This window comes from Arachis stenosperma, chromosome 6 (genome assembly GCF_014773155.1).
Source record: "Arachis stenosperma cultivar V10309 chromosome 6, arast.V10309.gnm1.PFL2, whole genome shotgun sequence".
In the NCBI taxonomy this organism is placed as follows: Eukaryota; Viridiplantae; Streptophyta; class Magnoliopsida; order Fabales; family Fabaceae; genus Arachis; species Arachis stenosperma.
This window is the reverse complement of record NC_080382.1, coordinates 17,149,083-17,162,163: the sequence shown is the minus strand read 5'-3', so window position 1 is coordinate 17,162,163 and position 13,081 is coordinate 17,149,083. Positions and strand designations below refer to the sequence as shown.

The 13,081-nt window shown below is 35.2% G+C and overlaps 2 protein-coding genes across 2 annotated transcripts; both read right to left on the bottom strand.

Moving 5' to 3' along the window:
- Positions 1–1,283: 1,283 nt before the first annotated feature.
- On the bottom strand, positions 1,284–4,128 carry LOC130933284 (sm-like protein LSM2). Its single transcript, XM_057862859.1, has 3 exons — positions 4,080–4,128; positions 3,778–3,936; positions 1,284–1,516 (listed from the first exon to the last, which is right to left on the bottom strand). Exons 1-3 carry the CDS (start codon positions 4,080–4,082, stop codon positions 1,397–1,399), a joined length of 282 nt encoding a protein of 93 aa, XP_057718842.1. The 5' UTR covers positions 4,083–4,128; the 3' UTR covers positions 1,284–1,396.
- A 4,765-nt stretch (positions 4,129–8,893) lies between these two features.
- On the bottom strand, positions 8,894–12,080 carry LOC130933283 (BTB/POZ and MATH domain-containing protein 2-like). Its single transcript, XM_057862858.1, has 4 exons — positions 11,333–12,080; positions 10,195–10,543; positions 9,734–10,010; positions 8,894–9,441 (listed from the first exon to the last, which is right to left on the bottom strand). Exons 1-4 carry the CDS (start codon positions 11,758–11,760, stop codon positions 9,254–9,256), a joined length of 1,242 nt encoding a protein of 413 aa, XP_057718841.1. The 5' UTR covers positions 11,761–12,080; the 3' UTR covers positions 8,894–9,253.
- Positions 12,081–13,081: the final 1,001 nt, after the last annotated feature.

Below are 13,081 nucleotides of genomic sequence, written 5' to 3'. Positions count from 1 at the left end.
CTTGTTAAGCAATTTATTATAATATTATTTGAAATTCACTGTTATAATGTTCATTTTTTAACACTGTTCTAAAACTATTTGATTCATTAATGTACTATTTAGAATTTAAGATGACTATTTACAAAATTATGTAAAGATAATAAATAAAAATTATTCAATGACTTATATGCCATATTTCTTTCAGTTTTTAAAACATGTCTATCTATAATATTTAACTAACATTTTTTCTATTATGTTTTTAAGGAGATTTCTAAATCATTTATAAAATATTGTGTGTTTATTAGTACTCTATGGATGGTTATAATTAATTCTATGGGAGAATAATCAATTTATATAACTTTTTTTCTCTCTCCAAGTTTACCCGGAAAAAGTTCTTAATATGTGTGTTATTGTTTGGTTTCAAAGAAATAAAAGAATATAACTTTAATACAATGACAAGTTTTATATAGTCATTTAATTAAATTTATAGGCTTAAATAATTTTTGAAGTACTAAATTAAAAAATTAATTATTTTTATAGTTAATGTGACAATACACAATTAATCGTATGTGAAAATTTTTTTCCACCAAAGATCTATAAAATTCAATAAAAGATGTTTTTATAGCTTACGAAAATTCATTATTTCTGCACGTGTTAATTTATTTGTCGAATATAGAAAATAGAATGTAATTGAGTAAGAATAACAAGTTTTTCTTCAGAAAATAATTTTTCTCTGATGGATATATTCTAGAGATTAGAGGCTAATCTTGTTTAATCATACGACACGTAAAGTAATAAATCTTCCATTTTCTGCTATGTGCTATCTCATACGATATTTGTCTCTCGTTCTGACATAATGTTATTGCAATTATGGCAGTGAATTCATATATGGTTATCACTTAGGTCCAACTTTTAAGTAGATGATTTATAAAACAACGTAAACATTTGACGAGTTTGCAAAGTCATAGACTTGGGCACAAATATTTCTTCGAATTATTAAGAAAAAGGTTTGACAAAGCATAGTAAAATAATAATACAAAAATAATTATTTTGCAATTACATGGTGGTACTCACATAACATTTACATAAGATAATCCCTTAACAACCTGTCTGGTCAATTTTTATCTTAACAATCCTCACATAATTACAGGTAAGAACCAGTAACTATCACTGAAGTTCAGTCACCATCCATCATACTTTGAAACAAGGCAACAAGGGCAAGGAAAAGAGAAACTCAGTTATCACTTTGTCATAGTAAAAATTGGACAATGCTATCAAGAGAATAGAAGGATAAAGGAATGCAGTTAAAAAGCCTCAACATCTGTTAAGTGTTTCTTTCTTTATCCGAAACCAAAATATCCATGACATTTCAATCCAAACAGACTACAACAGAAAGATACACTATAAGAATAACCGGTTAACCACCCCGAGCTTCTCTCCTAGTGGCATCGTGCAATAGTTCAACGTCCACGCCTTCTGGAGGTAATTGCACGTATCTGACCACTGAACCTCTGATGAAGCAGTTCCTCACAGAAAGCTGAGATCAAAGAGTAATATACATTATATATAAACTCATCATATTCATAGTTATGTAATTGCTAGAATGGATACATGAAAGCATGGATGATTATAACATGAAGAATCAACACTGAAGCTAGTTACAGTATACACGCCAAATTGAGACAATAAAATATAACATAATTAACAAGAGAAGAACATAGCTTCAGATTGCAGAATGAAACACGTGATAATCAGAGAAACCTGTACGAACTCCAGAGACTATATCCTACTACCAAGTTCCTTTATACACATTACAATGTCCTATAATCCTTTCACAAAGTAATTTTAAAGCGAGTATCTCTCACTCATATTCTATTACAGAAGCGTGCTTTATTATTTATCTTGTCTTCTCCCTCACCATCTAACCTCATAACAACACATCAACTCATTATTATATCCCTTCTCTCTTTTTTCTTTTTTTTTTTTTTTTTTGTTCATGGCATACATCAATAGCCAAAATTTCAGGCCATTCGAGTACAAAAATTGGGGGCAAAACCTTCAACTGCAAATTCATAAACTCCCAAATCTTTCCAAATTCCAATAGTCTACAAGACATTACCATTTCAATTATTAACATAACAGAAATAAGGAAGACAGGCATTGACAGCCTGCAAAATCCCCGAGTTCTCATTCCACCCTAGTACAACTCCTATAGGCCTAAGGCTAATAATAGGAGAACAAAAATGGAGTGGCTTAGAATGGGAAAGAGACTTTGATAAAATTGTATGTTCAGAAGTTTCTCCGGAAGTGAGTGAAATTGCCATCAAAGAAAACCGAGATGGCGAGACCACCCCTCAGCAATTCAAAACAATGAATTTTATGATTCCCAGTGTATTCAAGCTTCTCTCCCTTCTCTTCTCCTACCAAACAATAAAGTGCCCTATAATCGTTAACTCCAATCCTCATCTTTCTTTTCTACTCCATTAATGAACATTTCTTCCATCATCTGCAAACTCCCAAACATACTCTAAACATATAAACAAAATCAAAACATACTAACACACACTCATATGAAACACATTAAAATGTAGAAGGGAATCGGTGAAATAACAGACAACCCTGAAACTTGACGTGGCTCTCAAAATAATCAACAAAGTAGACAATATACAATCTCATATTAAAGTTCCAATTGGAACCCAATAGGGTGTCTCAGTGCATGAGGCTACTACTAGGTGTAGTCTAAAAAGGGCAGATGGACACAGCCTTACCTCTTCAAACCTAAAGCTTGTTTCCAGATCTGAACCAATAACCTCTTATTACAAGACAACAACCTTATTGTGTGTCCACTGTCAAGGCTCACCCTCTATTAGAACTGAAGGGATCCTAAAATTCCACCCGATGTTCCCTTAAAAGAGTATACACAGTCCTACCAGAGAACGCAAAGGAACTATTTGCAGGATTTTAACCCATGACCTCTAACCCATAACTCATGCAGCAACAATTGTACTTCTGTACCGTGGCTAAACCTCAATAAAACAAATAGAAATTTCACACAAATATAACGAACAGATAGAAGGAGTCGAACCATAATACTACAACATGAACAGTTGAAAGGAGAAACTTACATCCCTCCCTGTCTGAATCACATAAGAAAGAAAATTAAAGACCATGATCCTTATAATCATTAGTTTGTTAAGGTAAGTGTTAGGCTTAGCAGTTGAAGAAACATAATAACTTACTATGAGTTATGGTCACATTAAGGGAAGTAAGCAACAATCCCACAAAAACAGTAAGTTACAATCAGTACAATACCATGACCATAGTTCTACTTATTCTTCACTTCTATGATCTGTCTATTTAAATAAGAAAACCCCCTTCATACAGGGTTTTGCAATTCACTCTCACCTACAGCCAAATCCATATCTCAAAATTAACCAACCTCTGGCACACCAATACACATTCGATTGAAGAATAATCTTATTCACATACACAAGAAGCACCTAATTGCTTTAATACTTCATCAAGCAATAGTCAGCAATTCATCAAGCAATGGTCAGCATTAAGCAATCCGGTTGGCAGAACATTACAGTACACAAATTTGACAGAATACTCAATATGGTTTGCCAAAAATCAAATAAATGTTAAAAAAATTCCAATCATTAACAGGAATTATCACAATATCAGTGACTATAATACCGAGAAGTCCATTGATCATGAATTCAAATTTTTTGCAATGCAAAACCCCATAAACCCTAAAATTGAGGACGGAAAAAGAATAAACCCTAGAAAGAAGCATACCATATGGGGGTACTTGTCTTGGTCAACGACGCGAGTGTTCTCGAGCTTGATGTTGAGGTACTGGTCAACGGAGTGAAGAGTGCCCCTTATGGCCAAATCGTTCTTGAGCTCCACCGTTACTTCTCTTCCCACCAAATCCTTGAAGTACGAGAAGAACAACTACACCCGCCCAAAAACCGGGGTGAAAAAGGAAAAAGGAACATACTTTAGGACCCGTCGTGCCAAAAAAAACGAATCACAGAGATGAGAAAATCGGAAGTAGAGAGAACAAGAAGAAGAAGAAAGAACGAAAGAGACATTACCATTTTGAGAACAAAGGAAGAGAGTGCAGTAGAAAATGGGAACCAAGCACTCGAGTTGATGTAAACGTATACGTATATATGAAGATTTTCTGTTATTCCATAATTGCCCCCCGAGGCCCCGCCCAAGCCCGAATGCATTTTTTTATTGAATAGAGCAAAATTAATTTATTACGAAAATAACTAAACATAATTTATTTAAGATAATAATTTTTAACTTATATGATCACTTAATAAAAATGAAAGAAACGAAAAATGTTTAGAATAATTTAATCGGGTTTGCTACACATACAAGCAAAAAGACCCTACAAGTTTTACAAGTTTCCAACCCAGACTTCATTCACACGCGTAGTTACTCGCTTTGAATGGAGCGTAAAATACACGCGCTCCACTCAACGGTTGCGCTTCGCGAAAAGCGCTCCTTAATGACGCATTCTTCCACATCTCCAAGCCCTTCAAAGAAAACACAAATCGTCCATTTTCGAACAACATTGCAAACTGCAGAGAAAAATTCGTCGCGAAGATTAGAACTCTCCATCAACACAAGATAGAACTCTCCATCAACAATCTCCAGAAAAAATGAAGATATATTACTCAAGGTACGTTACTATTTTACTCATCTTGTATATTTTCCACATTTCGAAATCGAAGAACTAGGTTTTACTGTTCTTTTACGTTCTTTTAAGTTTTACTATTCTTCTTGTTCTAGGTCTCATTTTACAGTTTTTAATGTTCTATTTGTTTTAGGTTTTACTGTTATTCTTGGTTCTAGGTTATACTGTTTTTAGTTGTTCTAGGTGTTACTGTTCTTGTTGTTCTAGTTCTTCTCGTAACTGATTTTTTGGAGTATATTGCGTAATTTGGTGGGTGTATATGAAGTAATTTGTTGGGTGTATATTTCTGAACTGATATACTGTAATATAGTAAACAGTTGCAACTGGTCTAATATTTGCTTGTCCATGGGTGTATATTACTTGACCTTGTAATGTTGCTTGATCTTGTATATTAATGCATGTTTGAGTGATATCTGACTGATATCTATGAGTGTATTTGACTCATATCTATGGGTGTATTTTTCATTTCAGAAAAAATGACAGGCAGAAACCAAGCTGAAAAAAATGTAAGAACAAATATATGTCTTAGATGAAATTAGTTTTATATAATAGAAATATATCTGACTATAATTTTGCTTTGTTTACAGCAAACCAAAGACCTTAAGTGTGCAACCCATTTGTTAAATGAGAAATTCAGAAACATGAGTAAGGAGAAGAAAACAATTGTTAGGGATTTGGGATTTGGTGGCCTGATGCACATCCCGCCACTAAGGGTGCATCACCAAATATTAAGGGAGTTGGCTAACTCCTTTAAATTAGGGGAAAACAGACTGAAAACGGATTACGATTCGTTTAAAGTAAGACCAAAAAATAATAGGGGCTGCGCTTGGCATCAACGCATCAGGTAACTCGCTAAAAAATATAGGTCTATATGATCCATATTCAGGTGTATTTCAATTGATGCTTGGGTGTATTTGAACTGATTTTCATACTCTGTATTAATTTACTCAATTAACATGGTTGATTAAACAGAATATTCTTTTTAACTGTAGGACAAGGTGGACCACTTTATAGTAGAATATGTTTTCCGGATTCTATTCCATGAAATGAATCAAGACAAAGATGAAGCCATTAGGGGAAGTAATGCAATAAGACTGTCCAATCCATCCTCATTGTTATTGAGTCCATATTGTCAGATAGATTCTAAGGATATTGACACTGATTAATGTAACTGTTATATAATTGATGTAACTGATTAATGTAACAAATTGAACATATGCTGTAAAAATTTATCAATTTTGAGTAAAATTCTCTCTTTTGTATTCAAAATGTCTGAATTACAGGTACTATCATATGAAGGAAAACATCAAACCAAATATACATTCATGACCTGACATTTTTTACACCCAAAGAAAGTTGAATATACACCCAAAATTCTATCCCCCTGATGCTTTATCCCTAAAACCCTGAACCCTAAACACTAAACCCTAAACCCTAAAAACCTAAACCCTAAAACCCTAAACCCTAAACCCTAAACCCTAAATCCTAAACCAAATGTCTGAATTACAGGTACTATAATATGAAGAAAAATATCAAACCAAATATATACCAATGACCTGATATTTTTTACACCCAAAGAAAATTGAATATACACCCAAAATTCTATCCCCCTAATGCTTTATCCCTAAAATCCTGAACCCTAAACCCTAACCCTAAACCCTAAACACTAAACCCTAAAAACAAAACCCTAAACCCTAAAACCCTAAACCAAATGTCTGAATTACAGGTACTATAATATGAAGGAAAACATCAAACCAAATATACACTTATGACCTGATATTTTTTACACCCAAAGAAGTTGAGTATACACCCAAAATTCTATCCCCCTGATGCTTTATTCCTAAACCCTAAACCCTAAACCCTAAACCCATAAAACCCTAAACCCTAAACACTAAACACTAAACACTAAACCCTAAACCCTAAATCCTAAACACTAAACCCTAAACCCTAAACCCTAAACCTTAAAAACCTTAACCCTAAACCAAATGTCTGAATTACAGGTACTATAATATGAAGAAAAATATCAAACCAAATATACACCCATGATCTAACATTTTTTACACCCAAAGAAAATTGAATATACACCCAAAATTCTATCCCCCTGATGATTTATCCCTAAAACCCTGAACCCTAAACCCTAAAACCCTAAACACTAAACCCTAAAAACTAAACCCTGAACCCTAAACCGTAAATCCTAACCTCTAAATTCTAAACCCTAAAAACTAAACCCTAAACACTAAACCCTAAATCCTAATCCTAAATCCTAAAACCCTAAACCCTAAAACCATAAACCATAATATATATATATATATATATGTGTGTGTGTGTGTGTATGTATATATATGTAAAATATAAATACAAGAAAATTTTAAAAAAATACACCAAAAACAACAGTGCTTTTACATCTATATTATGTAACTATACACCCAAAAAGTTATCCGTTGCTACTGGTACCCTGAACTGATAATTCATAACACGTCTTTGATATTGGCTGGAATTTGAATGTACCACTGATGCAGAGAGAGGCTGCAGAATACACCATGTCAAAAACTAAAAATACACCCAATCATGTCTGATATAATACACACGAACGACAACAACTCAACTAAAATAACAAAAAAGCCATAAACTATAAATACACCCACACTTCCCCCTAAAATACACCCAAAAAATTCTTATCTACACCCGAACGTCTGCTATAAATTGCAGATAATTAATCAAAATTAATACATTAGATTCAATCCACAGATTTATGTTCACGTGTTAATTTCACAGTCAATGTTCACGAATTAGTCAGCTACACAATGCTATACAAATAACTGCAACAAAATTCAGAGTAATCGTATGTAAATCAAACCTCAGGAACTTCGTTAGATTTAAATTCATAATCCACTTCGTCCTGATTCAGCTGACAATCTGAGGTTGAATCATCCATTATCTTCAAAACGAATTCAAACTTTGATTTCAGAAACCAGAAAATCGAAAAGAAAACGAAGTTGGAGTTACAGAGAGAACAACTCATGTCAATGACGAAGAACAAACCAGTGAGAAAGTAGGGGAAAAGAACGATCGAAAAAGTAAGGGAAGACGCGCGAGAAGAAGAATGAAGAAATTTGGAAAGAAGGAGAACGAAGAAGGAAACAAATCTTTTAAAATTGGTAGTTATATATACGCGAGATCTGTTATATAGGGCATGTAAGGGACGTAATACTAGGAGCGCGTTTTGGGGGGTTAGTGGTTAATTGACTTGTAATGCTTACAAGCCCTAATTACTTGTATGCAGAACTTTTCCGTAATTTAATATATAAGCTTCATGAGACTTACCAATTTTTAGACTAGATCTGATTTCATAACTCGAGCATGTCGGCCCATAAAAGTCACAGTCCGATTATATGATCGTATCCACACAAGATTCCGCATATGTTTTGCACAAGTTTTTTCGAATCTTTACATATCTTCTCTTCAAACTCTATAAATATAAGGCTTAATACAAGCCCAAAATATCACGTCTAATTTTAATTCTAATCCTAATATCTCTTAGACTATATTAATTCTATTATCAGGAGTCTTTTGCAGGTACACCTCCACCCATGTGGAGATGCCGACCCAAAACAGGATGTCGACCCAAAACAAGAAGATTTGCTGCAGCTTTGTATTTTGATCTATAAATTCATGTTCGACCACTATGAGAGGTAATCCTAATCTCACGTCCGGAACACTTACATTTTTATTATTTAACTACCAAGTATAATTACGTCACATAGTCATAGTATAGAAATTAAATCCTATATTATTTAAAATATTTTAACCCTTTCATTCTTTTGTAATGTTTTAAATTGGTTCAAGTGTTTTACAAACATGAAAATATAACGTAAGGGGGAAAAAACATACAAAATAACATGAGCCATGACCCATGAGTGAATACGCAATTGTATTGATGTTTATTTGCACTTGAGACCTTCAAGATCGATTACAAATAGAGTAAAACAAATAAGGGATATATTGTTTTAAATACTCTGTTGCGTAAAAGTTTTGTTTATATCCCATTAATCATTAGTTGAGAAACATAGCAATCATGATAACGGACAAACACAAAAGGTATTGCTATAAAGATGCTTGGCACGCGTTGATACGGTGGCTTTCAATAAAGAACGCATAAAAAAGAGGTATTGGCAACATCATCGCCATGGCTAAATGGAAAGATAGGGAGAATTTCGTCAGAGGATACCTTTCTAACGTCTCTAAGATGACAACAGTAAAAGAATGCATGAACTCTGAACAGACGCTGACTGATCAGTGATCACTACTTTCAGACACGTTTCTTTCAACGAAAACGAAAACGAACTTGAAGGCATTACAGAAGACTACACAATCAAACGGAGCATTGATAGTACAACACTATCACAGATTACATTACATTTACGTCTCATACACATGAATAAGCTAAGAATTAAAAATTGACTCTAAATCCTATAAAGCTTATCTCGCTATCCTTTTTAAAAAAGGGAGAGTGAAAGAAGACTCTACAGAGAGCAATTCGAGTTGAGTACAGTGTACACAGACTTAGTTATTATAAAGCCTTTGCTTCACCCGCCTCCCATTTATGTCGCTGCCATCAAGGAGTACATCATTCCTGTGCTTGAACATCAAGTCCGAATGCTCAGTGAATCTAGCCACATACTCCAGTAGCTCTGTCAGTACAGAAGGGCAACTTTCCTTCAAGTAGTCAAACCCATCAGTTTGCATCACGGCTGAAAGTCCCAAACGGGGGAAAATACTTTAGTTTATTAAGAAATAAAGGTGGATCAATATTTCTATTCAAATCAATCCAGATTAAATTAACAAAATAATTTCCGGCATTAGGAAGCTTGCAAACCCTTTTATGAGGTGTTTGCTTACTATTACTCTGCACTCAAACGTTTTATATTTCTGATAAATTTTAACTTTTATAGCGGAACAACGATTTACAATTCCTAATAATCTAGTTATTTATTCTAATATTTGTGAGCAGAGCAGTAGAAATCCATGGAAGAAAATACACACCTCTGAGGTTTTCGGAGGTTGCAATAAACTTAAGACAGACTGCTTTCAGCTGAAAACAATGATGCTGCTCTGCTAAAGCTAAAGTCGTAGCCACAGTGTTTATTGCAACATCTTCACAGAGACTTGCTTCACACATCAGCCTAAGCCTCTCTAAGGCATACCGATCAGCTGCCGCTAGCAGATGTTGAGCCATCAAGGTGGTTGCCCATTTTGTGTTCAGTCCAGTTAGCTCATGCAAATCAGGTAGTGTGTCCCAGTACATATAATGAAGTGATGCCTGCAGAAAACATTTCACAGCTTACAATAATACACAAACCCAGAGTCCCAGACCTTAACCCAAAGCATATGTACATCCCCCCCCCCCAAAAAGAAAACACCCCGATGTCCAAAACCATATTTGCCAAGCATGCAGAAACACAAAGCAAATTGAAAAAGAATAGCAAAACAGCATTTACTCATGCCTTAAAGACTGGAGCCTCCATATCTTCAACTTTTATACAATCAGTATTCTGATCTTTCATAGGACCAAAAAGTTGGGCTCTGAAAACGGGTGATCGTGCAGCTAGTACCAATTTATGGGCCGCAAAAATTTCTCCATTCACTTCAAAACTCACATCAGTTCCTCTTCCGCTTTCCAGTAGTTGACCAAATTGCTCACCAATGTTAGATGGAGGAATTCCTATAGAATAGATTCTAGGGCCTTCTGTGTGTGATCTCACCACACCAACACTACAATTCACAGATAGGCAATCATCTTTAAGGTAGTCAGATGTTTCTAGAGCCGTTCTCTTAAAGAATCGTTTGTAACCCCTGAAACACACAGCATCAGACAACCAATCAGCATTTAACAAACTCTTTGGACTGGCTTTAGGACAAAAAGTTTCGTGTGCATGGGTGCAAATAAACCAGAACAACAAAACAACAACAAAGCCTTATCCCACCTAGTGGGGTTGGCGATATAGACCAAACGATGTCATTGCGCTCTATCATGTATCATGTCTACGTAGGTCTCCTGTAACCACCTCGTGTATGGTCTTCTTGTGCATATAAACCACAACTGAGACAAATAAATTCATAACACAGAGAGAAGACAAGGGTCTGTTTGTTTTTTATTTCACTTTTAGTGTTTTCTATATCATAATTTTATGAGCTAAAAAGGAATAAGACAGTAAAAGAAATAAAAGCTTGTTACACTATTTCCTCCATAAGACTCGAACCCCAAAAGCAGAGAAAACTTAGAAACATGAAATGAAATAAAAACCAACTAGTCCCCAAGAGCTCCCATAACATGAATGCCTACAAATAATCATACACGTGACAAATTTGCATATCATCGAAGTAATTGTTTCAAATGGCACAAAATTACTCATAAAACAACATGAGAATCACCTCTTCCTCTTCCTTAAATTATTATTCCATTATCTGTTTCCACAACATCAACACAAAAAGCCAGTCACACAGTTAAACCTTCTCCACACGCATATAAAACGCATACCAAATGATCAGATAACATAAATTGGTAACAACAGCATCAATCAAAATAAATAGATGCAATAAACTTCAAGCTCTAGAACTCAAATTACATAAAATTTAGCATACCACATGCTACCCCGGTACTTCAACGTGTACGGCCCGCTTTCGAGCGTCCTCTCGAAATGGCTATGGACCTTGTGCCTCTCCTTCCCGCTCTGATCCAAAAGGGTCAGCTCAAAGAGCGCCCTAACGTCTGTGCCGTCGCTGGCGAGAGCGATGAAGAGAGAAACGTAGGTGGCATTGTCCTCAACGCTCTTTCCATCAGGGTAAAAGTAGATCGCCCAATCGTATCCACCAACCGAGAACGTATCCGAGGCCACGTATTTCCCAATCCCAATCCCCTTTGAGAGAGAATACCCCGTGATCTTGAAATGATGAGACCCCCTAACTGTTTCGGTCACGGACGTAGACGACGTCGTTGCCGGAGCTGAAGACGATGACGGCGAAGCAGTACTGGAGGACGGTTTCCCGGTTTCTCGGAGAATCTTACCCATGCGCGAGAGCCACGGTAGCTAAATTTATCGAATTGTTCGGAAACTCACGCCGATCGAGGGTTTGGAGACGAACTGGGAATGGGAAATTCGGGGCGTGGATTAGAGGATGTGAACTCGATTGGGTGAGTAATTTGATCAGGATGCTGAGAAAATCTAGGGTTCCGTTAGGGGAATTGTCAGGTTCTGGAAGCTGAACTTCTAGGGTTTCGAATTTGGATTCCCAGAACCTAAGAGAGGGAGAAGAATAGAATAGAGAGAAAGAAAGAGAGAAGGGCACGGATTCCGTGCACAACTTAAGCTCTTGTGATTAATTTGGTTCTATGTATAATGATATCATTTATAATTTTAGATATCAACATCCAAATATTTTTTTGATGAACTACTTTTTGCATTATTTATTTAATGGGAAGAAATTGCTTCCTTCATTGACAGATTGATTTGGAGACTACTAATTTTATTTTCAAAGAACAGACTTGAAAGGTATGCTGCCTACTACCTTAGGCATTCTCTTCATTCTGTATAGAAAAAAGTATTTAATAGTGATGATTAAATTCTAGTGATGTTAGATATTTCTCTTTATTCGGTTGTTTTTGTAGGATTTTGCATGCATTTATGATTTAACTGCTCAAGGTGGTTTATGTCTGTATTTTGTCGATTTTTTGCAAATCGATGGTGGTTCGATATCTAGTAGTTTGGGAGCGAAACCTACTTCTTTGTGCGAGTACCTGTTTTCTAGAAGTGTATCAAAGCGTCTTTGATTAGACAAATTTTGACAATAAAATAAAATAAATTTGTAAATTGATAAAATGCGATTTAAAAATTAAAGTTTTGAAAACTAAATAAATGGTAAATGGACAGATTTGCATAAAGATTAAAAGAAAAAAATAATAACTCATTGGTCTCATCATGAAAGAATTCCATGATAATACTGTGGGAGGGCATGCAGGCATTGCTAAAACAGTGGAACACATTTGCTCCATATTTTACTGGCCTAAGATGCAGCAGCAAATACGAGAATATGTCCTCTCTTGTGGTACTTGTCAGCTAGCAAAAGTAGAGACAAGATTGGCAGCAGGATTGTTGCAACCCCTGCCTATTCCTTCTAGAGTTTGGGAGGATATTTGCATGAATTTTATTATAGCTTTGCCTCCAATTCATGGTTTTTCTGTGATCTTGGTTGTAATTGATCGTCTTATTAAATCAGCTCATTTCATTGCACTTAAGAATGACTTTAATAGTAAGAGTGTTGCTGAGGCTTTTATTCAACATGTTGTGAAGCTGCATGGTTATCCCAAATCAATAGTCTCGGACCGCGACAAAG

What these genes read in the sequence shown, in the direction of transcription:
- LOC130933283 (XM_057862858.1), bottom strand. Translation starts at nt 11,760, where the DNA reads ATGGGTAAGATTCTCCGAGAAACCGGGAAACCGTCCTCCAGTACTGCT. An exon ending in TGGAGGCTCCAGTCTTTAAG is followed by an intron (nt 10,011 to 10,194) that starts GCATGAGTAAAT and finishes TGTTTTCTGCAG; the next exon opens with GCATCACTTCATTATATGTA. An exon ending in AACCTCCGAAAACCTCAGAG is followed by an intron (nt 9,442 to 9,733) that starts GTGTGTATTTTC and finishes TGGGACTTTCAG; the next exon opens with CCGTGATGCAAACTGATGGG.
- LOC130933284 (XM_057862859.1), bottom strand. An exon ending in AAGACAAGTACCCCCATATG is followed by an intron (nt 1,517 to 3,777) that starts GTATGCTTCTTT and finishes CTTTGATCTCAG; the next exon opens with CTTTCTGTGAGGAACTGCTT.